Source organism: Myripristis murdjan, chromosome 17, assembly GCF_902150065.1.
Source record: "Myripristis murdjan chromosome 17, fMyrMur1.1, whole genome shotgun sequence".
In the NCBI taxonomy this organism is placed as follows: Eukaryota; Metazoa; Chordata; class Actinopteri; order Holocentriformes; family Holocentridae; genus Myripristis; species Myripristis murdjan.
Genome location: NC_043996.1, coordinates 21,588,427 through 21,610,589, shown reverse-complemented (window position 1 = coordinate 21,610,589; position 22,163 = coordinate 21,588,427). Strand labels below are relative to the sequence as shown.

The following is a 22,163-nucleotide window of genomic DNA, read 5'->3' as shown; positions in this document are numbered from 1 at the left end:
AACCACCAGGAGTGCAACAGGGGAGTCCTGGCAGGAGATTATGCTCTCCTGTCTGGGGGGTCAGGAGTGTGAGCCAGATCCCTCCATCTCCCCCCTCACCGTGTCTCCAGACCACGAAGGAGGCTGTGGGACCGACTTCGCTTACTGCTACTTCGTCTCGTTCATCTTCTTCAGCTCATTTCTGGTCAGGGCTCTTTGAAAACAAATGCATTTTTGTTAAATATCTCATAACTTTTTACATATGTCTTTGCTGTTCTTCTCAAAGTGTCTGACCTGCTTTGTCACGTCCAGATGCTGAACCTGTTTGTGGCTGTCATTATGGATAACTTTGAGTATCTGACACGAGACTCCTCAATACTGGGCCCGCACCACCTGGACGAGTTTGTACGCATCTGGGGAGAGTATGACCGTGCCGCATGGTGAGGCCTGTTAAAATTCACAACCCTTATCTATATTTTCCCCTTTTAAAGTTTGAACAGGCCCATCAATCATGTTCTGAGACTGTCCAGCAGAGGGCAGTCTATCTGTGTGAAATGTGAACGCTAAAAACATCCAGTGCAGTGAACTGAATGTAGTCAGGAAAAGCTGTCAATTTATAACACACTGTGTGTTGTTTTTCAGATTTTGATGGTTTACCTAATTTCTTATATACTCAGAAAACAGTGGCTTCCTAACAGGCCCTCAAAGTCATACAATAAAGAGAGTGGAAGCCACTGTAGCTATCACAAATGGAATTTAATTTTGCTTATAATAAGAAAAGCAAATACAGAACACCATGCCTGATACTAACATACAGCTAGAGGCCACACATGAGCATACACTTCTTCTTCAGGCAGGCACCCATAATTGCACTTAATAACAAAATTAAATTACATTTGCCTATAGTGGCTTTGCGTTTCTTTATTGTACATTTTTGTTTGTCATCAAATTGTGAAATTATGAGCCAACAAGGTATATTTCCTCTTCCTTCTGTCTCAGTTTCCTCTTTACCCGTGCACCCAAACACACAGACAAAGCCCCTTTCTTTTTTCTGCCTCCATTTCCATGTGCGAGTCTGATTAAAAAAACAAAAAACAAAAAAAAAACAAAAAACATTTTCTTACATCAAGCTCAAGGATGGATGGGAGAGACTGCAAATAACTGTATCATTGTCATTCCACAACAGCCTACATAGCTCTCGCCAGCCCCCTAAGCGATCTCTCATTTTTCTTTCTTTCTCTCTCTCTTTGAGTTGGAGATTACACGGCTGCTGGCTACTGTCAGCAAGACAATGTGGCACCTCATCAACTGTACAATATTGTCAGCCAATCAGAGCACTCATTAAAGTCTGGGTTTATTTAGCGTGATTTACAAGCAAATTGAAGCGTAAAATGGTTTGATACTTTTGATAACAAGAGGGATTGTTTCTGCATTTAGTCAGGCACTGGAGCTTTGAGAGGAAACTAGCCGATTTCTCCTCATCTTGTTGTGGTTTTGATTAGATGCGAGTTAGTATGCAAACCCTTCATTAACCGCTCCTCCTTCTGCTTCTCTTTCTCCTTCCCCTCACTTTTCATCCATTCATCGTTGCCCTGTCAGTGGTCGTATCCACTACACTGCCATGTATGAGATGTTAACCCACATGTCACCGCCTCTGGGCCTGGGGAAAAAATGTCCTGCCAAGATCGCCTATAAGGTACTGAACGTCCTGTCATTTCCTCCTATTCATGACGAGAGACTTGATTTAATGAAAACAATCACGCGAATCCCACCCCCCGTTCCTGTTCTCAGAGGTTGGTGTTGATGAACATGCCTGTGGATGAAGACATGACTGTCCACTTCACCTCCACTCTGATGTCTCTCATCCGCACAGCCTTGGAGATTAAAATAGCTCGAGGTCAGGGTTTACTGATGAGCATGTTGTGTATGTGGGTGTGTATTATGCATGTGTTATGGCATCAAGTGAAGTTGTATAATCTATTTGCCAAGGTGTTACAGCATATGAGGTAGGCTTGGGCAATTATTCAATATTGCTTATTGCCTTTCAGCAGAATCGTATCATGATGAAATGGTGAATTTTGGAATACTGTGACACCATTCGGCTTTTTAAACTGATTATAATCATATTTTAACTTACAAATTCTTACAAAAGTAGGCATGAAATATTTGAGAGTTTTGTTTGACATCACACATCGTATGAACATTAATTTGATTATTTAACCAGTGATTTTGCATGTATGAGTCATATCTTGATATGTACTACTATAAAACTACTCGAGTATTGATACTGATTTCAAACATATCGCCCTGCCCTAATACGTGGTGTACATGAATGTCATGTTGCAGGTGGTGAGGACCGCATTGCTCTGGATACTGAACTACAAAAGGAGATCAGTGTCATTTGGCCTTACCTGCCCCAGAAGACCCTGGACCTCCTGGTGCCTATTAACAAAGGTCTGGCTCCAGTTAAAGAGGCAACTGGCAGTGTAACGCAGGGATGAAGAATTAATCAAATTATGAGCAAAATCGCAATATGGCCAAGTACAATATTCAAATCAAAGGAGCTGTGATTTTTTGATAAAGGCAAAATGTGTGACAAAATAGCATCATAAATGAAGTGTTGTGGAGATGGAGAATCATATTCTCCAGACATAAGGAAACATGTTTAATACATCATCATCCTTTAATCTTTTTTTTCAGTGAAAATTATGGTACAAAAAATGATCATGCCGACTAAACTTGTGAGTCACAATCACAGTATCTGTCAAAACAGGGGCAATGTGATGCCTTTTACCAAATTGTTCAGCCCTAATTTAAAGCCCAGAAACAAGCAGTAGCAGTTAATGTAGTATTTGTCTGTGTGTGTATTTAGGAGTATATTTATTCTGCCTGAACAGATACTGACATGACTGTCGGGAAGATCTACGCTTCGATGATGATAATGGATTACTTCAAACAGAACAAAGCCAAGAAGCTCAGGCAGCAACTCGAGGCTCAGGTCAGCTCAGCATGATATTTTACTTTCCGTCGACATTATCCTGGGTCACCTGAAAGAACCTCGCCGGCCTGTGTTTTTTATTTATTTTGTTTTGTCTGTGTTATTCAGAAGAGCAGCTTGATGTTCAAGCGTCTGGATGCCTCTACCCTCCCTGAGGACATTCTTTCCAACACCCAGCCACTCCCAATGATGGCCCACAGCGCTGGCTCGGCCCTGTGAGTCTGTGCTGTGCGCCGGTCTGCATGTTTGTGTGTGTGTGTGTGTTTGTGTTTATGTGTCTGAGTCCATGCGCACGCTCTGTTTTCACTGGTTTTCTCTGTCCCAATGTAGGACCAGGGGAGGTTTTGTGGCTTTGAGTCCCATCTCACCCCAGGAGCTATTTTTACAGCCCATGACCTCAGACATTGATCCTAGTCAACACCAGTCTCTGGTAAGAACGAGGACCAACAACAGCAAACAAACATTAATAACAGAGTCACACCCTACAGCAAAGACTTTCACCAGCCACAAACATTAATTTAAGCATTAGCACCACACAAAAGCTATAAATATATTTGAATTGATGATGCTATTGTGACTTTTCAGAGTCAGTTTCTTAATGCCTTGCAGAGCACGGCATCGCTAGCTCTCTGTGCTCCTGTCCTTGATTATGTAGAGGTTGGAAAAGCAAAGGCAGACTGTCTGATTGTTGACGTTCTGCTGTGTCTGTACTGTCTGATTTAACTGGTCTGCAGTGTTTGCTAGAGGAATGATTCAAGTTCAGTGCCCATATATTAGTGTTTGTCTTCCTTTTTAAATTTTTTCCCGGAGGAATGTCTTCTGCCTTTAGACAGATTACGCTGTCTGGCTCTGTTTGTGTAGCTATTGGTGCATCCAGATCTGAACATGCATGACTGTATGTACTTCCGGACTGAAATATTGATTCTGTCATTCCCTGTAAAATGTTCCGCTTATGCTGTTATTCTTGCTCTTCTTCCTCCATCTCTCCCACTCTTCACTTCTCTTATGCAATTCTGTTTTTGACTGTTTCTCCTTGAACTAAGTTTCTTTGTTGCTGCTCGTTTTTTGGCTGGAATGGCTTTTTGATTGGATGGCGATGGTGATGGCTATGATAGATGATCCAATGATGAAATGGCTTTTCTGCCCTTCTCTTTCCCGAATTGGAAGTCCGTATAGAGGCAGTCCTTGTATGGACCAGCCTGGTTCGTGCTGTCTCTCCTTGCCCTCCTCTCTTTGTCTCTGTGCTCACCTAGGTGGGGGAGTGTAGGGTGATTGGAGCCCCACTGGAGCTCCCGCTAGGGAGGGGCCTGTGTGTGCGGGCCTCTTCCATGCCCCGTCTGGCTATAGAGTCACAGGTACAGCCCTCTGAACATACATCTTCCATGACTAAGCCTCTGTGCTGGATCTTGAGGACTTCAGTGGCTGCATGGGCTCTTAATGCCACAGTGCCTTGTGCCTCTTATGCACGTGTATCTAGGACCAAGACGAAGCAATACACTTGACTTCCCAGTGAATAGGGCTTTGGACTGTTTGTCTTTTGCCACTTGGGGTGTCTGATTAAGGTTTTTTAGTCACTCAGCATGGCGTATGATCCTGGGATGCTGATACCGCAACTACTTACCTCAACCTCTCCCATCAGTTTCACTGTCCAGAATAGAGGAAAGAAGCAACTAAACATCACCATTGTATTATGTATATTACACTCACCAAACAGCATGGGAAGGAATCAGAAAGAACCTCTGCACTGGTCCACTATTGTCTTAATCGAGTCGAATATGCTTAATGTATTCTCTATGCATGTGCCATGTGCATCCCTACGTCTGTGTCTGTGTGTGTGCGTGTGTGTGTGTGTGTGATCGTGTATAAGCAGTCAGAAACTGCAAGTGGTTCCATGAAGCGTTCAGCGTCCACTGTTGCGGATCAGCGGGTAAATGGTCTGTGGCAGGAGGAGAAAAGTCCAGAGCGAGTGTATCGACCTCGTCACAAGAGCTACAAGGCCGCTGGTTAGTCCTGTTCACACATCAATTTCACATCAGGCTGTGAACGTGTTTATATGCTCTATTTAGTCACCCATGACTGTGCTATGTTGAGTCATATTTTGAGCAAGAAAATATGTTTGTGTTTTGTCTTTTTCCATCCCTTCTTCGCTTATTATATATGTTTTTTGTGGGACTCTCTTTTGGCTGTGCGTCCTATAGTTTCTCGGTCTGAACACTGGCAGCAGGGTGACAGGGACCGAGAGCGTGGCCGGTCCAAGGAGCGCTGTCACCTCCTCTCTCCAGACACATCTCGTTGTAACTCAGAGGAAAGGAGCTTGCAGCCCTCACGCTCCTCCAGTGCAGAGAGAGCACACCCACAAGATAAACAGGTAGGTCACAAATGAGCTTGTATAATTGCTTATTAATTCAGGAACCTGGACAACTACACAGCAGGGTCAGAAATGAACAGGGACTGGAGGCAAAAATGTGTTTGAAAGTACATAAAATATCTGTGAAAATGAGAAAGCAAAAGATGTCCCTGTTAATTAGAAGTGCCATTTTTTGCATTTCACCATGTTCACATTTTATTCAGAGTTTTTTCACACATGAATGCCATTACTGTCCTTGTTAGACCACTCTAGGTGATTCGTGGGAGTCTTTGACCAGGAACTTCTTTCCATTGCATCCTTGGCCAGTAAAATTAAGCATTTTTATATCAGAAAACAAGCAAGTAGGTGGCTCAAAGTAGTACAAAATGTTCACATAGCACAGCCAGCAGAAGTAGAAAATACTGACCCTACATAAAACAATATATCAACAAAAACTAAAACAACCAATATTGCAAAAACCTCCACAGTTGAGGGGAGGAATATAGACTGTTTGGGGAAAGGCAGGAGAGAAAACAGCTCCATCCTCTTGTTTTGGGCTTGCTGCCAGCTTCCAGCAGTGGGAAGGAAGTATGCAGTGTGTGGTACACTATGATTTAAAATAAATCAAAACTTAGTGGTACAAATTGAGTGTTTACAATCCAGTATGCAGTGCAAATATAATGTTTTAAAAGGACCAAAAAATGCCCTCAAAAATCAGATCAACAGGGCAAAAAAAGCCCTCTAAAAAGTTAATTTCTTACCTTGCAACACAGCATTGACCAAAAGTACATGCTCCAGTTGAGGTTTTTAATGCAGTTCAACCCTAAAATTGCTCATTTTGATAGGCACTCTCTCTGTTTAAAAAACCCTGAGTGCAAGTTAAATTTGATAAGCCAGAAAATGCACTGGAAAAAAATCAGCTAAATAGGATTTTATTTCTTGTTTCATTCCTGTCTCCAGGGTAACAGCTCAGAAAGTCCAGTGCCGTCCACCTCGGAGTCCAGCACACCCAGCGGCCGACGGCCTTTATCACAGACCCCGACCCGCTCTCGCCCTCACATCTCCTACTCCCCACTGGTGTGTCGCACACACCCCTCCGTCGGCGAAGACGACGACGAACAAGGCAGCCCAGAGACCCAGAGGCGGGGTAAGCCCACATGGGAGGGTCAAGAGGGGGTAACGAGCGAGAGACGGAGCGAGGCGAGCCGGCACGCGTCCCCGCCTCGGCGCTACCCGTCGGAGCCATTCCTGGCCTCACAGGAGGACGACCACAGCCCCGACCCCTCTGGTCCCATGGAGACGTTGACCTTCGAGGCCGCTGTGGCCCACAGCCTGGGACGCTCAAACACCATCAGCTCGGCCCGCCCTCGCTTGCGGACTGGCTGGCAGGTCCCCAACGGACACTTCCGGAAACGCCTGGCACAGACTGTCTCCGCTTCGGGCTGCGATCCACTCAGCGACACAGAGGAGGACGACAGGTGCTAGGGACGAGGCGGCAGAGCCAGGGGAGGAGGGGAGTCCCCGAAAAGTGTTAGAGAACACAAGAGTGTATAGGGAGAGAGAGAGAGAGAGAGAGAGAGAGAGAGAGGGGCGACGTGACTCTTTTTGCATCAACGCTTCAAAGCTGTGAGGCCTTTGGATGTTTGGTAAAAATGTGAATCAAAAAAAAAAAAAAAACTAAGAACAGTACTTCCTGAAACTGTAGTTGCCAATTCACACATTCAAACACTGACAAAAAAAATGAGGTTCATTCCCTGACTTGTATTTGATGGGAGAGAGTAATAATAAACTAATATACAATAAATGAATAAATAAATAAATAAATAAATAAATAAATAGTCTTGGGATGTGGGAAATCAATGAGGTGAATGGATAGAATTATGTCATTTGTGTCAATAGGTATTGTCCTTTCTGAAGGTGTTTCTAAAAATGATTCAGTGTTGCTCTTAACAGTATTTGTCTGTGGAGTGTGTGAATATGTAACTATGTGCAAAAGGAGAAACCTTTTTCTTTTAAATTCAGCGTTTTGTAAATACATTGTGGTCACCATCGTTACATATTTGGCTGCCATTTCTTAAGCCCTGATCGGCACCGCTGGCCATCAAGAAGGGATCTGACACTTAGCCAGGCAATGTGGATACAGTAACACTCAATAATGCTGGATTTTATTTTATTTTATTTTATTTTTTTTACAGTATGAATGAATGTGCAGAAGATCTTTGAAAGAACAGAAATGCCTCGTTTCCACCATTGTTTTTTCTTTTTTCTTTTTTTTTTTTTTTTAAACCCCTTTGGTATTGAACGTAATAAGTTGTCAAGTATGAATACAGTAATAGAATATCTTTAAATTAGAAGAGATGCTTATTTGTACTTTCAGTCAACCTCTGCATCGTCATTAAATCATGCCAAGCTTTCACCAATGCTGAAACCGATGTTTTTCTTTTTCTTTTTTTTAACATCTTTCAAGGTCAAGTATTTTCCTTTCTTTCTTTCTTTTTTTTATTAAATTACATTACAATCTTAAAAACAAGAATTTTCCAACTGTTATATTTACCATTTGACTCAGAGAATCTTATCTTTCAACAAATTAAATACACAATGAACCAATACTATGAAAAACGAATTATCTTTTATTTTAATTATTCTTTCTTCCTTGTGAATATTGTATGAACCATTGCAGACAAAGACTGTAGAAAAACTGTAGAATACATGACACACCATGACACATTGCTTCACAAACATTACTCTATTACTTAATAATAATGTACAGGAAAAATTATGCTGTTTGTAACATTTAGAGGGAAAAATAAACCCTATAAGCTGATGAGCTTTAAAGGTAAAGGAGTCTTTGGAATGTTCATTTTAAGGTATTTGTATTTGTTTTATTCGCCTGACGAAAGGCCAATTCTGTGAAACTCACTTAACCAAAAAAACATGGAGATTTGTATCATAAGTTCCTGGAATGCAAATACTTGTTGGTTTTTATGTGTACAATAGCTGTATATACAAATAAAAGTGTCCTCAAGTTGCACTCTTATTGCTTGTGTTGTTTTCTGAAACCCACTCTGACTGATCAACTATGAAATTACTAAAACTATCAAACCACTGTCAGCCCAGTAATGACTTCATTTCCTCTAACCTCAAATTGAATGGGCATTTCATACAGGGATTTTAATATTTTGCAGCTAAATATGAATTATAAGTGAACTGGGAAAACTCTCCCTGTGTATTTTTTGTAAACATACTCTTTGTAAACACCGGAGATAAATACACATTGTTTTGGCATCAGAATCAGAAATACTTTATTGATTCCCCTTTGGGAAACTGGGTCAGCTGCAGTTACTCAGATTCTCAAGTGAAAAACATAAGTATAAGTGAAATTATACGAAACAGAAAAAGAAATAAGAAATATAAAAATATGTGCATTACAGATTTGCAGGGGAAAAAAAACGTGCATTTTGTAGAAACGTGCATTGATCCTACTTTGTGCATTAATCCTAGTTGTAAAAAAGTATACACATTATGTACATCATGTATAAATATGTGCATTAATCCTACCAAAATATTACAACAAAAAAATCCAGAAATAAGAAACTGAGCATATGTAAAAAATATACCTAAATACACCATACACTGGGGATACTGCACTACTGAATTATTGTAAAGCCCTACATATACAAATTAAGTCCTACATGAATAAATTAAGTCCTAAAGGTATAAATTAAGTCATTAATATATAAATTACTGCCCAGTAAAGTCCTACATGTATACATTAAGTCCTATATATAAAAAATAAGGGTGTAAATCATTGAAAGTCCAACATATATAAATTAAGTCCTACAGATATGAATTATTGCGCAGTAATGTCCTACATATACAAATTAAGTCCTACATGTATGAATTATTGCACAGTAAAGTCCTACATATACAAATTAAGTCTTACATATACAAATTAAGTCCTACATATATAAATTAAGTCCTACATGTATGAATTACTATACAGTAAAGTCCTACATGTATATATTAAGTCCTACATATATAAATTAAGTCTTACAGGTATAAATTAAGTCCTACAGTATAAATTTAGTCCTAGGTGTATGAATTATTGCACAGTAAAGTCCTGCATATACAAATTAAGTCTTACATATACATATACAAATGGTGGCATCTGAGAGAGGCAGACTTGTGGATCACGCGCGCGCGTGCACGCCTAGTGTTTCTGTCTTCTCGTGCACTGACGTCCAAAACAATCGTCCAATGATCGCGCAGAGTGAACGCCAAAGCCAGAGGAGCGTAAACAAATGACGGCAGGTACGTCATATCCAATGGACCGTCATGTCCTCTGCTGGAAGAAACAGCTAGCGACGAGGCAAACTGTGTTTCATGTCATTCACCAAGTTACACGGGGGGATGTCGCCACAGCGCAACATTTATTCAGCTTTGTGTTAGAGTCACAGCTGTCGCTAAGTTAGACATTTTGTCGAAATTCGCCTTTATTCCGATGAATGAGCGATACTTGGCAGGGAAGTCGCTCAGCTGGCTAGCACACAAGTAGCTAGCTAGACGGCTAGCAGGGCAGCTCTTTGTTTTCAGATGTTTTCAGACGGCCAGCGGCTAGCAGGGACAGCTGCCCGGCCGTCTGACACCTCACCTCGACAAGTCTAACAACATGCACACGGTAGCTTTAGTGGCGGACAATTAACTTGTTTTGGTTTCTTGACATATCCAATTAAAAATTCGGACTGCAAAAAGAAAAGAAAGAAAGAAAGAAAAAAAAAACACTAGCCACCGAGAGCAAGTTTTAGCAACGAGCAGCTAGCCAGCCGCAGAGCCAGGACTGAGAGAAGACAGAGATGGGCAACTGTCTGAAATCTCCGACATCGGACGACATTTCTCTGCTTCATGAGTCCCAGTCAGACAGGGCGAGTTACGGCGACGGGCCGGAGCCGGACATGGAGCCGCCTCCCCCCTACCAGGTGAGAGGCTTCCTGCTGCACCTCCCGGCCGCTCTCCAGCTCATTAACACGCACAGGGTTTGTTGTAAATGTGGAATAAAGTCTCTGTTTCCGTAGTGAGGCGCCTGTGGACTGATGTGTGCAGTCGGTCACGTACAGGCAGAGCTGCCAGCCAAGTGGAAGAGAAGAATGGGATTTAACCATGTCGCCTGTTTTACCTGTATTAACTAAAATACTGTGCACCAATTATGTATGGGTTGTAGATGTAACCTGAGCAGCAGTATGCTTTATTGTGACCAAATGTTTTTTTAGTTTGTTTGTTTGTTTTTTTCGTCTCAGTCTCTCCAATGTTGCACGTTGACTTGCCAAGAATGTCCATACCGTGCAGTTTTTTTCTGCTCCTGATAAAAAGCTGCTTTGTTGTTCGGCCTGCTTTGGTTTGTTCCCACAAAGGGCTCGGCCTGTCAGGCCACTTCATGCCACATTGTATGAAAAACAGCTTATAGTTATTTCCTGCTGGCACTCCCTTTCACACAAAACGTTAATACTACCCAGTCTTTGGTCTAATTAACCTCCCTATTATCCTTGTCAATTTGACCTCATTCAGTGTTTGATGCCTCTAGATACTAATAATGTTTTTTTTTGTTTTGTTTTGTTTTTTTGGCTTCATATTTCATGACTTTTCCTAATTAACATGACCATGTTTTCAACACATTTCTGTATGTATTGGTGTTTCTTTGGTGTAAATTTGACACCAGGCTGTTTTAGCTGTATAAAACATGATAAATATCATATAACATTTTATACACATTTACATTTTAGTTGTGTTTTCGGACACTGAGGAATGTGAAACATGCCATTTATAGTCTACAAAAAACTGTGCTTTGCTCCAGGGCCCTCACCAAACAGAACCACACCTGTAGTAGTGTGAGAACCACTGACTAAATATGACATTTGGGATGGAAAAACATGATTCCCACAAAAACCTGGATGTATAAGGGGGTGAATGTTTGATTTAAAAGGTTATTTAAGTAGTCGACAAGAAACACAAAATACCTGACACATAAAATTGAGTAGGAATTTTCACTGTAATCTTTTTTCTGGAGGTTTAAATTCCATGGGGAAAATTGACCCCAACTGATTAAAAAAAAAAAAAAAAAACGTAGTAAATTTGAAGGTAACGGAAGGGTTAATCAGTCAACACACGCTTGCTACAATTCTCTCATTTTATAGCTGCATGATTAATATGTATCAGTTTGAGTGTATTTTCAGTAATGGTTTGTTGTTTCCACTTTTTAACTGTTGTCTTTTATCTTGGGTTTTCCTCCGTCTGTCTCCAGGAGCAGGCTCACATGCCCATGTACCATCCCACCCCGAGTCAGGCCCGCCTGGCCACCCAGCTGACAGAAGAGGAGCAGATCCGCATTGCTCAGCGCATCGGCCTCATCCAGCACCTCCCCAAGGGCATGTACGACGGAGGCCAGGATGGCTCCGAGAAAAAGATCAGAGAGTGAGCAGTTTTTGTAGTGTGGCATGTCATTTATTCACAGTGAGGAAGGTTGCAAGCTGTAGCGGTAACGTAACGAATCTTGTGCGTCCCTTTGCAGATGCGTGATCTGTATGATGGACTTTGTGTATGGAGACCCCATCCGGTTCCTGCCCTGTATGCACATCTACCACATGGACTGTATAGACGACTGGCTCATGAGGTCCTTCACCTGCCCCTCGTGCATGGAGCCTGTGGACGCTGCTCTGCTCTCCACCTATGAGACCAACTGATTTCCCACTCTTTCTCTCCCAGCGCTAAGACCGAACATGGCCCCTCCGACCCCAAATACACACACACACACACACACATGCAAACCCAACGACTGCCTTCTTGTACAGCAAGTTGTGCTGGCTGTTGATTAAAACGAGACACTGTTCTAGCACTAGTGAATTCAATCAACAAAATCACACATAGCGCCTTCCGTGTCCCTCAGTCTGACACTAACTTGACGTTAAACAGACAACTGTACCTTCAGACAACCATGCATGACTGTGTTTGTGTGTGTCTGTTATTCTGAAATAGTGTGCAGCTGACAGTGAGCACTTTGGTTCATGTGTGTGTATGTGTGTGTTGGTGTGTGTGTGTGTGTGTGTTGGAGGGAGCTGTCTGGGATGACTGCATTCCCACTTGAGCAGGTCTCAGTGGTGTGTCTGTCCCAACAGACACTGTTCACCCCCCGTCAGTCGTCATATAAATGGCAGATTAGCTTACTGAATTATTGACCAAATGTTGTCCTGAAGTGTTGTTTGAAACCTGTTAGCTTCAATTCAAGGCCTCACCAGGCGACGGTAAGAGTAGACTCTCTACATTTGGGTCGAATCTCCTAACATGCTCTCACTTTAAAAGGCCCTGCACTTTGGAGACATGGATTGCAACGACTGAAGTTTACACTTTTAGTGTTAGATAAAGAAGAAACTGAATTTATTGCTCTCCTTAGTCAGGACTTCAACAAAGTATGCACCCGCAGTGCAGAAATCACCCAAAGTTCATCCTTAATTTAGTCTAACAAACGGCGTACGTTTGATGGAGATCAAGGATACGTGACATTCTTGTGATTTCCATTTGACCATGGTGGCGCAATTATCATTCCAAATGGCCAGAGATTGAAAAAAAAAAGCTTTTATTTGAAGGGAAAACACACAGTTTAAAGCGTCACTGTGTAAGGTTAACATGTTTAACCCGAAGAGTTGAAAAGTAGCTGGCAGCCAATGTAAAGGGCTCATTATGCATGGGCAGGCAGATCAGTCTAAAATTTAGAAATGCTTGCACACGCATTCATCTGATCCAGAGATTTGCACTTTATTTATAGGATAATAATGGAAACAATATATTAATATATGTACCTATAACCTTGCACTATCAATATTTCTTTCCTTTTATTTCTTGAAATGCAGAAGTTAAGTTACAACTGATAAAGGTATTATCATTGCTGTCAGTCGTCAGTCATCACATTGAAGAAAGCCTGAAGATGTATTTCATGATATCTGTGATTCAGTGGCGTGAGCCTCCGGTTTGTTCTGCTTGTCTCAGTCCTTGTGTGCTCAGTGTGTAAGTAAAGGGACAGAGGTTTGCTCTAACTGGAGAGAGAAAATAGGCTAGATTTAGAAAAGGTGAATTTTCTGCTGTCTCCTTTTTGAATCCTCTCACCTTTAGATCAGCATCACATTCTTTATTGATGTTGTAATACACTGTATGATCAATGTTTTCGTTTGTTTGTTGCAGTGTAGCAATAGCTGCAGTCAGGTTGCTTTCCTTTGACTTGCAGCATTGTTTGGTGATACTGTGGCTGTCCTTTGTTTTTCCTTTTTTTTTTTTTTTACCCTCTACCTTGACATTTTGGTCATTATTGTGTAGACTCACTTGTGTATTTAGTAGGTTAACCATCTTAACTGTATAGCTACTACACTGGGTTAAGTCTGACTATGCAAACCTCTGTCCCGACTGAATTTCAGAGTATGAAAGATTTCTCTAAAGGTGTGATAGTTACAGTTAAGATAACGTATTTTCTGTTGAGCTTTCTTTTGCAGTGTTTTGCAACTTAAGTTTAAACTTATTCCAGCCTCTGAAAATTAATGGTATTTCCTTTTAATCTTGTTTTTTTGGAAGGCTAACTAGCCCTCATGTAAACAAAATAAATCAGAAAGCACACACGTGTGGTATCGTCTGATTAAATCAAAGAATACAGTTTACCCTGCTCGCCAAAAATGGACACGTTGGCAACCGCCTACAAGGTACAGCTTTATGCTGCCATGATTACAGAGCTGGGAGATTACTGAATACATGATTAGAAAATATTCCATTGGGCCTTTCATTAATGCAATCCCAAAATCTGGCAGTGGAATTGAAAACGTGACTACATAATCAGGGTCCTCCATCTGACTGACATGCAAGCCAGCTCAAGCCATGTTAGTCATGCTGAATACTTTTTCTTTATTTTTCCACTGCCTCTGTCAGGTGGGGAGAAAATTTGCCCAGACTGCCCACATGGCCTTTAAGAGTCTTGCGAATGTGATACACAAATATGAGTTTGATTTGATTGTAATTACAAAGAAAGTCCACCGCTTTCTCCTCCTGAACTCAGGCCATTGTCTTTTCCCATCAGTCTCTGTTGGTCCTGTCCAGAAGACTCCAGACAAAATGACATGATGAAATTGATACTGCAGTAACTCAAAAATTTCAGCAGATGGTAGCAAATGGTCTTACTCTTGGATTCATAACACTGTCACGAATATAGTATAAAGTGGTAAAATTGTTCTTTGACCTGATGTCAATTTGAGGTCACTTTATGGCCCCTTTCCCACATTAAATACAGGGGCTACACATCCACGCCTCTGAGGAGTTTCAACATGCCTATCCTGAGATTAACCATTGACGCAGTTAATCAGCTTTGTTGTGGTGCAATGGTCTGATCAGAAAATTCTGCACGTTGTTTCTTTACAAGATTACATTCAGACAACTGTGTGTAAAACAAAGAATAGACGTCTTTGGAAAGGTCAGTGGTTCAAATGCAGGCCTGTATGACAATGGCTTATCTCAAAAGAGTTGTAGCTGAAAGATTGAGAAAATATTTATTTGCTCTTGTATTTGTCAAAGCTTATTTTCGGGAGGCAGACTGCAGTATCGTCCTCAGAAGACACTCCTGTCGTTACGCTCATTTGATCTCTTTTCGCTTAGCCTCTTATAAAAGAGGTTACAGAGCTGGTCGAAGTGGCTGTCTTAATCCAGGGTTTTTCAGCGAGGCAAAAGCCTGGTGTCATGGGGGCTTGAACCAAGACTTTCAAGCTAAAGGGCAATCTCCCTACTCACTACCCTACCCACAAAGAGATTATGAAATGGGTCATGGAGTCAGTGCCCAAGACACTCTGTCCACTTTGGATCTCCTGGGGCTTTTAGCCAGTATGAGGACAATCTGCAGAAGTGGCAAAAAAATTGATTTACAAGGACAGACAACACTTGAATATGTGCCAATGAATTTAGGCATTGGGTGAAGATCTGTCCCAAGGTACACTTTGAACATCAGGGCACCTTCGCCTCTGCAACTATAAAATGCATATTTATTTGAATATGAACAAGTTAATGAATAATTTTGCAACATTAACATTGTAGATTTGCCAACTAACCTGGCATATTGCTGTCATTGTTCCAATGAAATATTGAAATTTTTGCAAACATTATACTGTAAATGCTTTATGATAAGTTATCTATGTTTGTGTTTTGTTCGCTGATTGGAGTGTGGGTCATTGAATATATATGAATATATGAACTTATATTAAATCCACTCTTTTTTGTAAACCAGCTATTAAGTATTCACATGAGACAGAATAGGAACAAACAAATCATTTTATTTTCATTATTGGCACAACATTGACATTGTCTTGACAATTCATACTTGCAAATTCCAGTATGTGGTTTTACCAAGTTGGGTTACAGGGTAGGGAAATCATATTGGAGTCTGTGACTCATCGTCAGTTTCCATGTACACACTGTTAAGATTTTTCACAACCACCCTGAATCAAAAGTTGCCCACACAACAGAACATGAAATCGTGTTGGCTGATCGACCTTGATGGGACTTTGTCATCCTTTATTCTTGTTCTAATGCAGAGTGAGAGCTGATTCCCTGGAATGGATGATTAAAGTTTGTGCCCTGAGAAATGCCACATTAGGGTTTGTACATCCCGTGGAAGGTGACAGGAATGCCGCAGTCCACTTCTGCCCTGGCAATCTCAGACAGATCCTTGGCATTGAGGATGAGGAGGAACGCTGGTCTCTGGGAACCAGGGGCCGCCACAATGGTCAGCAGCACACCTGTGAGCACAATAACAGTCTCTCTTAACAAAAAAACCTGAATCACCAGTTATTTACCTTACATTTACCTCTATTATGGTACAAGAAATGATTGATGTATTTATGTCTATTGCTGACATACCATCATCCTCATCTACACCATCAGGGGTCTGCACAAACAGCGGCTCTGACGGGTAGGAGTCAGGCTCCTGCCATACCCAGGTCTCCTTGGTCTTCACATTCAACTTGCAGATCTACACACAGGTGAACAAAAATAAAGTCAATAAAAAAGCCTATCATTTCTACATACTGAATCAGCAGACATTTTATTAACTTACCCTGTCAGGGATGAAATGGTTGAGACCCAGCCCATAGGCATAAGTGTAATTCTTCCCTCCGTACCTCTCGTAGTTGATCTGAGGGAACTCAAAGGCTGTTGGGGAAAAAGAATCAGGAGATAAACAGTGATAAACTACTGCAAAGTGAAAGTTTGTATTATGTGGTAGTGAGATGTGTTAGGTGCCTGATCAAAGACATTTTCTCCCATAGGAGACATTAAAACAACCTTGAGCTTGACCAGTATAGGGTATATGGGTGTGTGTTGTCACCTTGGCGAGGTCCAGAGAAAAGCACTTCAGGCTCCAACCAGATTGTCCCATCGGAGTGCATCACTGCTGTGGCCGTGGTGTACGGCAGGCTGACCAAGTTCTTCCCCTGCTCTTCCTACATGAACAGTGACATAAGAACAATAAAGAACCTGAGGCATGACATCCTTGATTGGCAAATTCAGTCCCTTCTTTCCAAAGGGTAAGACATGTGACCTACCTTGTGGATGTCCAAAGGAATAACGTATCTTCGCACTTCCGGCTGGGGTGCCATCATGGCTGCCTTCTTCACCTCATCCCAGTTGGCCCGCAGGTTGGCCAGCCAGAGGTAGTTGTAAACAAACTCGAAACTACAAACATGAAAAGATCATGAGCAAGAGCACTCTCCCTGTAATCGATAATTCTTGTTTTCAAGATCAGGTAAAGGTCAAGAATCTAATGACTGTATTTTGAATCCACTATGTAGCTCTTTGGTTTTGTACCCTTTCCATGCACACAGGTCCACCACAACAAAGCCTTGGTCCTCGTAAGTATTGATGTGATGAAACAGGCCAATGGCAGCTCCTCTGAACTTGTGATCGATGTACTCTCCAGGGTCCTTTTTGGCAATGTGGAACCAAGTCTGTGAAGTGCACGTTGAAACAGATGTCACAGGGTTGCAGGGGAATACCCAATAAAACACATCAAATGTAAGATGAGATCATGTGAATTCTTACCCCAAGGGTCTCATTGGACTCAAAGCAGTCCATGTAGTTGGAGCCTCGGATACTCCAGGCACTCAGGAACTTCAGCAGGTTGATTTTCACAGGGGTCTCCACAAAGACAAAGTAGTTTTCTGACATGCCGAAGCTGAGACAAAGGAGAGGAGATTATGTGAATTTTATGGAATAATTTACCTCGCAGACTACTGACACAACACACTGTGGGTATTACACACCTGTGCACATAGGAGGGCTTGAACCTCTCAGCACTTGGGAACTGGACCACCACCTTGGACTTCTCAATGGGGTCAGACTTATCTAGTGAGGACCACAAAAGCATAGAGTGATAAGTTGTATTATGAACGTTGGAAAAAAAGTGAGAAATGTCGCACATCCTTCAGCGGATTCTGGATTGAGGCAGGAAGCAAGCCTTGAGAAAGAGTCTGCACACCAATAATCTTTGTCTTTGTCAGGTCCAATCTGACAAAGATCCCAAGTCAGGATCAAAAAATTGCCTTTAAAAGGGTGTAAGTGGAACATACTGTTGTACAGACTCTTTCTCGAGACTTTCTGCTGGGCATTGGGCAGTATTAAATAATTAACACATGTAAACATTAATTAGAACAGACTATTTTTTGCAACAATATTTCAAAGCAAAGTAGATCATGGCGGATTACATCAAGTGACTGAAGTCCTTGTGCCTCCTTATGTTGTATACTGAAAGCTTAATCTAGAAGTGGGCTTTAGGGTCTGACTGATGTAAAGAAAATTGCTTATTTTAAGTCTCATGGTGATTCATTTTGGCCCAAAATAATCAGAACATGATCAGAAGTTATCCCACCTAAAGACTTTTCTGTAGAAGATGCAACATAAATCAAAAGCCTAGGTTTTCTGACAATTCAAAGGAGGGGGCACAGCTTTGTCTTTGCTCCACAGCACTGTTTAAGTGCCTGTGGACTGTATATTTATCACCACATCCAGTAATAACAGCACCAATAATAACCTTTTTGTGTGGGTGGAATCCTGACAATGTTGTAGGCCAGTGTTGCTCCTTTCCCCATGCAATTTCCGATGTTGAAAACAGTTCCATCTCTCTCAATATGGGGGTGGGCTGTCACTCCGTTGATGTTGATGTAGTTGCATATATCGACCTTCACATAAATAAAATGAATTATACTGCATGTACTTTTAATCCATTCAACAAATTATCCTAATACAAAGACGGTTTAATAAGGTTTAAAAGAGGGTAGCAGGGAGGAAGATGGAATAAAATGTGGAATAGTGCTGATACCAGTGGATGGTGTCGATCTATATGAGGAAATTGTATTTATGTACCTTTTTCAGTGTTTCCAGGTTTTCAGTGTTGACTTTAGTGATGTAGTTGGTTTCTGTTACAGCATAAAAATCCTCACCAACGGGGTAAACATTCACCAGGCAATTGTCTGTCACCTCAACACCCTTGAAGTAAGAGAAGAACCTGGACATAGAAAAAGAAAAAGGATCACACGGATACATGAGGATGTTAATCAAAGCCAATTATAACCAACAACAAAAGTGGAAATGTAACATGACAGAGTGACAATCTTGCATTTACAAAACAATTTTGAAGAGCCCTGTGGAAAATACATGAATGAATTTGATGGATGAAGATGGCAGCTTTCCTGTTTGATTTCATTACTTTTAATTCCATTCTACAGTGCAATGTCTCCAAATGTCTAACTCCATTCACGCCAGTTTGGACACAGAGGAACTGACAGCGAAAATACTGAAAATATCTTGGACTGAAGGTTGGGCTGGGAGAGCTGACAGACATCAATACAAGAGACAGCCATCTTTATGCTCCTTTGATAGCCAAACTGTCGGTGGTTACGAACCTGGAGAAAATGTTTTTGCAGGGATCGGGGTAAGCAAAGGTGCCAAACTCGGTGATCACCACACGCTTCTCTGTAATGGCTCTCACATAAGCATCTGTTCTGACAAACCTAAATGTGGAAGAGAAGACAGCATTCAGAATTTCACCACAAAGCATTGCATCTAGTGTTTTATAACAAATTTGTAAATTCACTGGCAAGCATTTAAAAAATCAACAAAACAAAACATATGATTCTGTCTTCATAACTATTGTGTAGGCTTGAATGTTAAAATGAATTCAGTCATAATTCATTGAATGCAACATCAGAAAGACCCCTACAAATGAAATTCTGATCTTTAATCAGATTTTCCTCAGTCAGCATCAGATGTACCTGTAATAACTATGACTTGCCGCTCACTACTAATGTAATGAATACGTTTTTAGTCTTACTTCCGAAAGTAGGTGACCTGCCCGTTCTTGAAGTCGAATTTGTGCATAAGGGCCTGGCCATCGAAGAGGTGATAGAAGGGTTCATCTCCGACCTCAAAAAGGCCAGGTCCCAAACGGAGAAGACTTCCTTTCAGAAATGAAGGAATCCTACCTGTAGAGCAACAAAATGAACATAAATCGGAGAGGTTGTTTTTTTTTAAAAATAAATATGTAGGTTTGTTGAGATGCATTATTAGAGCCTGCTTCGTGCTCTGTGCCTCCAACGCTTTGGAGCGATGTGTCTTGTATTGCAAAGTGAATATGGAGCAGTATCTGAGGGTGAGTTTCCTTAACAGGGAACAGCACAAACCCTGCAGTAACGCTGTCAGAGAGCTTGTAGCCTGGGGTGTGTGGTGGGTTTGTGGTGGAAAGATGCCAACAAACCTGTGACTGTTGCTGGAAGTGGCTCCGATAGCTCTTCACATGTCTCAAAAATCTTCCTGTAGCCACCAGCTGGGTGTTCAAATCTGTTCCAGCCAAAAAGAAAGAGATTTACCCATGATCCAGTCAGGTGAATTAAATTTAGGATATTTGCAGCCCAGTTAACTGTACCCGTTTGCCTGTTCAAATTATTAAAATCTGCATTTTCAGCAGGTCATACAGTTCACGTTCTCAGCAGCAGCTGTAGTTTAACATGACCTTTTAAATCCCTCAAGAGCATTAAGTATTCAGCTGCAAGTACACTAAACATTCTTATCACTCCGTAAGTCACAGGATCAAGTAAGAGAAATCTCTGCGAAGCTCTAAATACCAGATTACAGAGATTCAGTCCAGACAATTCATCTTAGCTTAAGGTATTTTGAATTTCATTTATCCCTTGATGGCAAAACCTTCCTTTGCACATTCTTGCAAAAATGCTGTCACTACTTCAAACATATGAGACTGGTATGCAATTGTATGATTTAGGAATAGTTGAAATTCAGCATATTGAACTTACCGGCTGACCATTGTTCCTTCTTGTTGTGGGAACACACAAAACAACCAGTAGGAAACCTGTGGTCACTTCTGAACTGGAAGTCTCTGCTCTCCCAGTGGATTTGGCGTATTTATGCATATAGTCCCCCTTGCAGTCACTGCACACATGAACCATTCTCCGCCAATCACGTCGCACCGACAACAAGAATCCCATTGTGCCAAGATCCTTTACTAAAGGACTCAATGGCCACCCCTCTGAGACCGGATTTAATGCAGAGAATATTTCACAAAATTAGAACTCTGTTTGGCAAACATGTTGCAATGCCGCATGTGATTTTTCAATCGTCCCAATTGTTTGGCCTTACCCAGCAAGATGCAGTTACACTGGGTTGCACAGACGTGTAATTCAGAGTATTTGTGTCGAGCTAATTAAAAAAAAAAAAAACGTGAGGCCGTCTTAATGAAAACATAAATAAATGTGGATCCAAATTCCACTTGAATGGCCGGTATACACTGATGAGTGAGCACTGTAAACACTGTAAAGTATAGGTCTACAGAACTGACTTAAAACCTTACACAGTACATCAGGAAAATATGACTAGGTTTATATTTGGGTAAATAAATAAATCAGCACCCTAAAACCCTAAATAAAAAATGGAAAAAATAGGCTGTATGAAATAATCAATAGCAGATCCAGATATACTCCAGATATAAATAACACATACTAACAATTTCAGGACTGAGTGATCCTTCATTGGTTTTCAACTATAAATACAAACATCTTATTTATTTTAGTCAGCCCTCTGTTCACTAGTCCATTGTGTTGGATGATGACCATTGTGCATGACGAAATGTGCCTATTTGTTCTTTAGTCTGATACACAGAGTGCCTTAAAGTGCTTGTCTCAACCATAATCCAGGTGTAAGGATTACGTTTGACATGGGCTGAAGACAAAAGCCGCATTGTTTCTCAGTCTCATGGGAATAAATGCCATTAGAGGAGAGGCCAGTTGTGTCAGTGCCAAGGTTGTGATGCCCCAAAAAAAGAAAAACACATGTTGGATTGTTAAACCCATAATGTTATCATATTTAATTGATATTTAGATATTGCTCCAATTGTAATCAGTTACTTTGTGAAGTGTCAACATCACAGCATAGAGAGAGAGAGAGAGTGAGAGAGAGAGTGAGAGAGTGAGAGAGGGAGGAAAAAATATGTGGTTTCGCAACATTGAACAGTCTTTCATCTCATTTGGGAACAGCATTACAAGTTTAGCCACGTTTTCAGTAGGGCTACTTGTGCTTGAATCTGAAATCTGTGACCACAATTTTACAAACCACTGAACCACTGTGAAGACGCTATTCAAAGCACTGGGGCTCGTTTGAAATTTTTTTTTTTTTTTACGTGTGAAATCAATCCGAACCAAATGATCAATGCAACAAAGAATCAATTATTCCACTGATTCCAACCACAGCAAACAGACCACAGGT

The 22,163-nt window shown here is 41.2% G+C and overlaps 3 protein-coding genes across 3 annotated transcripts in view; 2 read left to right on the top strand and 1 right to left on the bottom strand.

The window, feature by feature from the left end:
- cacna1eb (calcium channel, voltage-dependent, R type, alpha 1E subunit b) overlaps nucleotides 1–6,809 on the top strand; it is a 47,898-nt gene extending 41,089 nt beyond the window's left edge. Inside the window, exons 37-48 of the mRNA XM_030074226.1 lie at nucleotides 10–184; nucleotides 292–419; nucleotides 1,579–1,675; nucleotides 1,771–1,876; nucleotides 2,326–2,433; nucleotides 2,877–2,977; nucleotides 3,086–3,192; nucleotides 3,308–3,407; nucleotides 4,231–4,332; nucleotides 4,845–4,980; nucleotides 5,176–5,345; nucleotides 6,285–6,809. Coding sequence (XP_029930086.1) covers nucleotides 10–184; nucleotides 292–419; nucleotides 1,579–1,675; nucleotides 1,771–1,876; nucleotides 2,326–2,433; nucleotides 2,877–2,977; nucleotides 3,086–3,192; nucleotides 3,308–3,407; nucleotides 4,231–4,332; nucleotides 4,845–4,980; nucleotides 5,176–5,345; nucleotides 6,285–6,809 — 1,855 coding nt within the window. The remainder of the gene's footprint in view (nucleotides 1–9; nucleotides 185–291; nucleotides 420–1,578; nucleotides 1,676–1,770; nucleotides 1,877–2,325; nucleotides 2,434–2,876; nucleotides 2,978–3,085; nucleotides 3,193–3,307; nucleotides 3,408–4,230; nucleotides 4,333–4,844; nucleotides 4,981–5,175; nucleotides 5,346–6,284) is intronic.
- Nucleotides 6,810–9,633: 2,824 nt separating this feature from the next.
- On the top strand, nucleotides 9,634–13,976 carry LOC115375321 (RING finger protein 11-like). The gene is made up of 3 exons (XM_030074740.1): nucleotides 9,634–10,300; nucleotides 11,620–11,789; nucleotides 11,887–13,976. Exons 1-3 carry the CDS (start codon nucleotides 10,178–10,180, stop codon nucleotides 12,056–12,058), a joined length of 465 nt encoding a protein of 154 aa, XP_029930600.1. The 5' UTR covers nucleotides 9,634–10,177; the 3' UTR covers nucleotides 12,059–13,976.
- A 1,674-nt stretch (nucleotides 13,977–15,650) lies between these two features.
- rpe65a (retinoid isomerohydrolase RPE65 a) lies at nucleotides 15,651–20,834 on the bottom strand. Its single transcript, XM_030075440.1, has 14 exons — nucleotides 20,699–20,834; nucleotides 20,146–20,228; nucleotides 19,723–19,873; nucleotides 19,295–19,402; nucleotides 18,756–18,897; nucleotides 18,424–18,571; nucleotides 17,657–17,738; nucleotides 17,436–17,568; nucleotides 17,202–17,341; nucleotides 16,940–17,069; nucleotides 16,723–16,837; nucleotides 16,453–16,547; nucleotides 16,257–16,368; nucleotides 15,651–16,135 (listed from the first exon to the last, which is right to left on the bottom strand). Exons 1-14 carry the CDS (start codon nucleotides 20,707–20,709, stop codon nucleotides 15,990–15,992), a joined length of 1,596 nt encoding a protein of 531 aa, XP_029931300.1. The 5' UTR covers nucleotides 20,710–20,834; the 3' UTR covers nucleotides 15,651–15,989.
- Nucleotides 20,835–22,163: the final 1,329 nt, after the last annotated feature.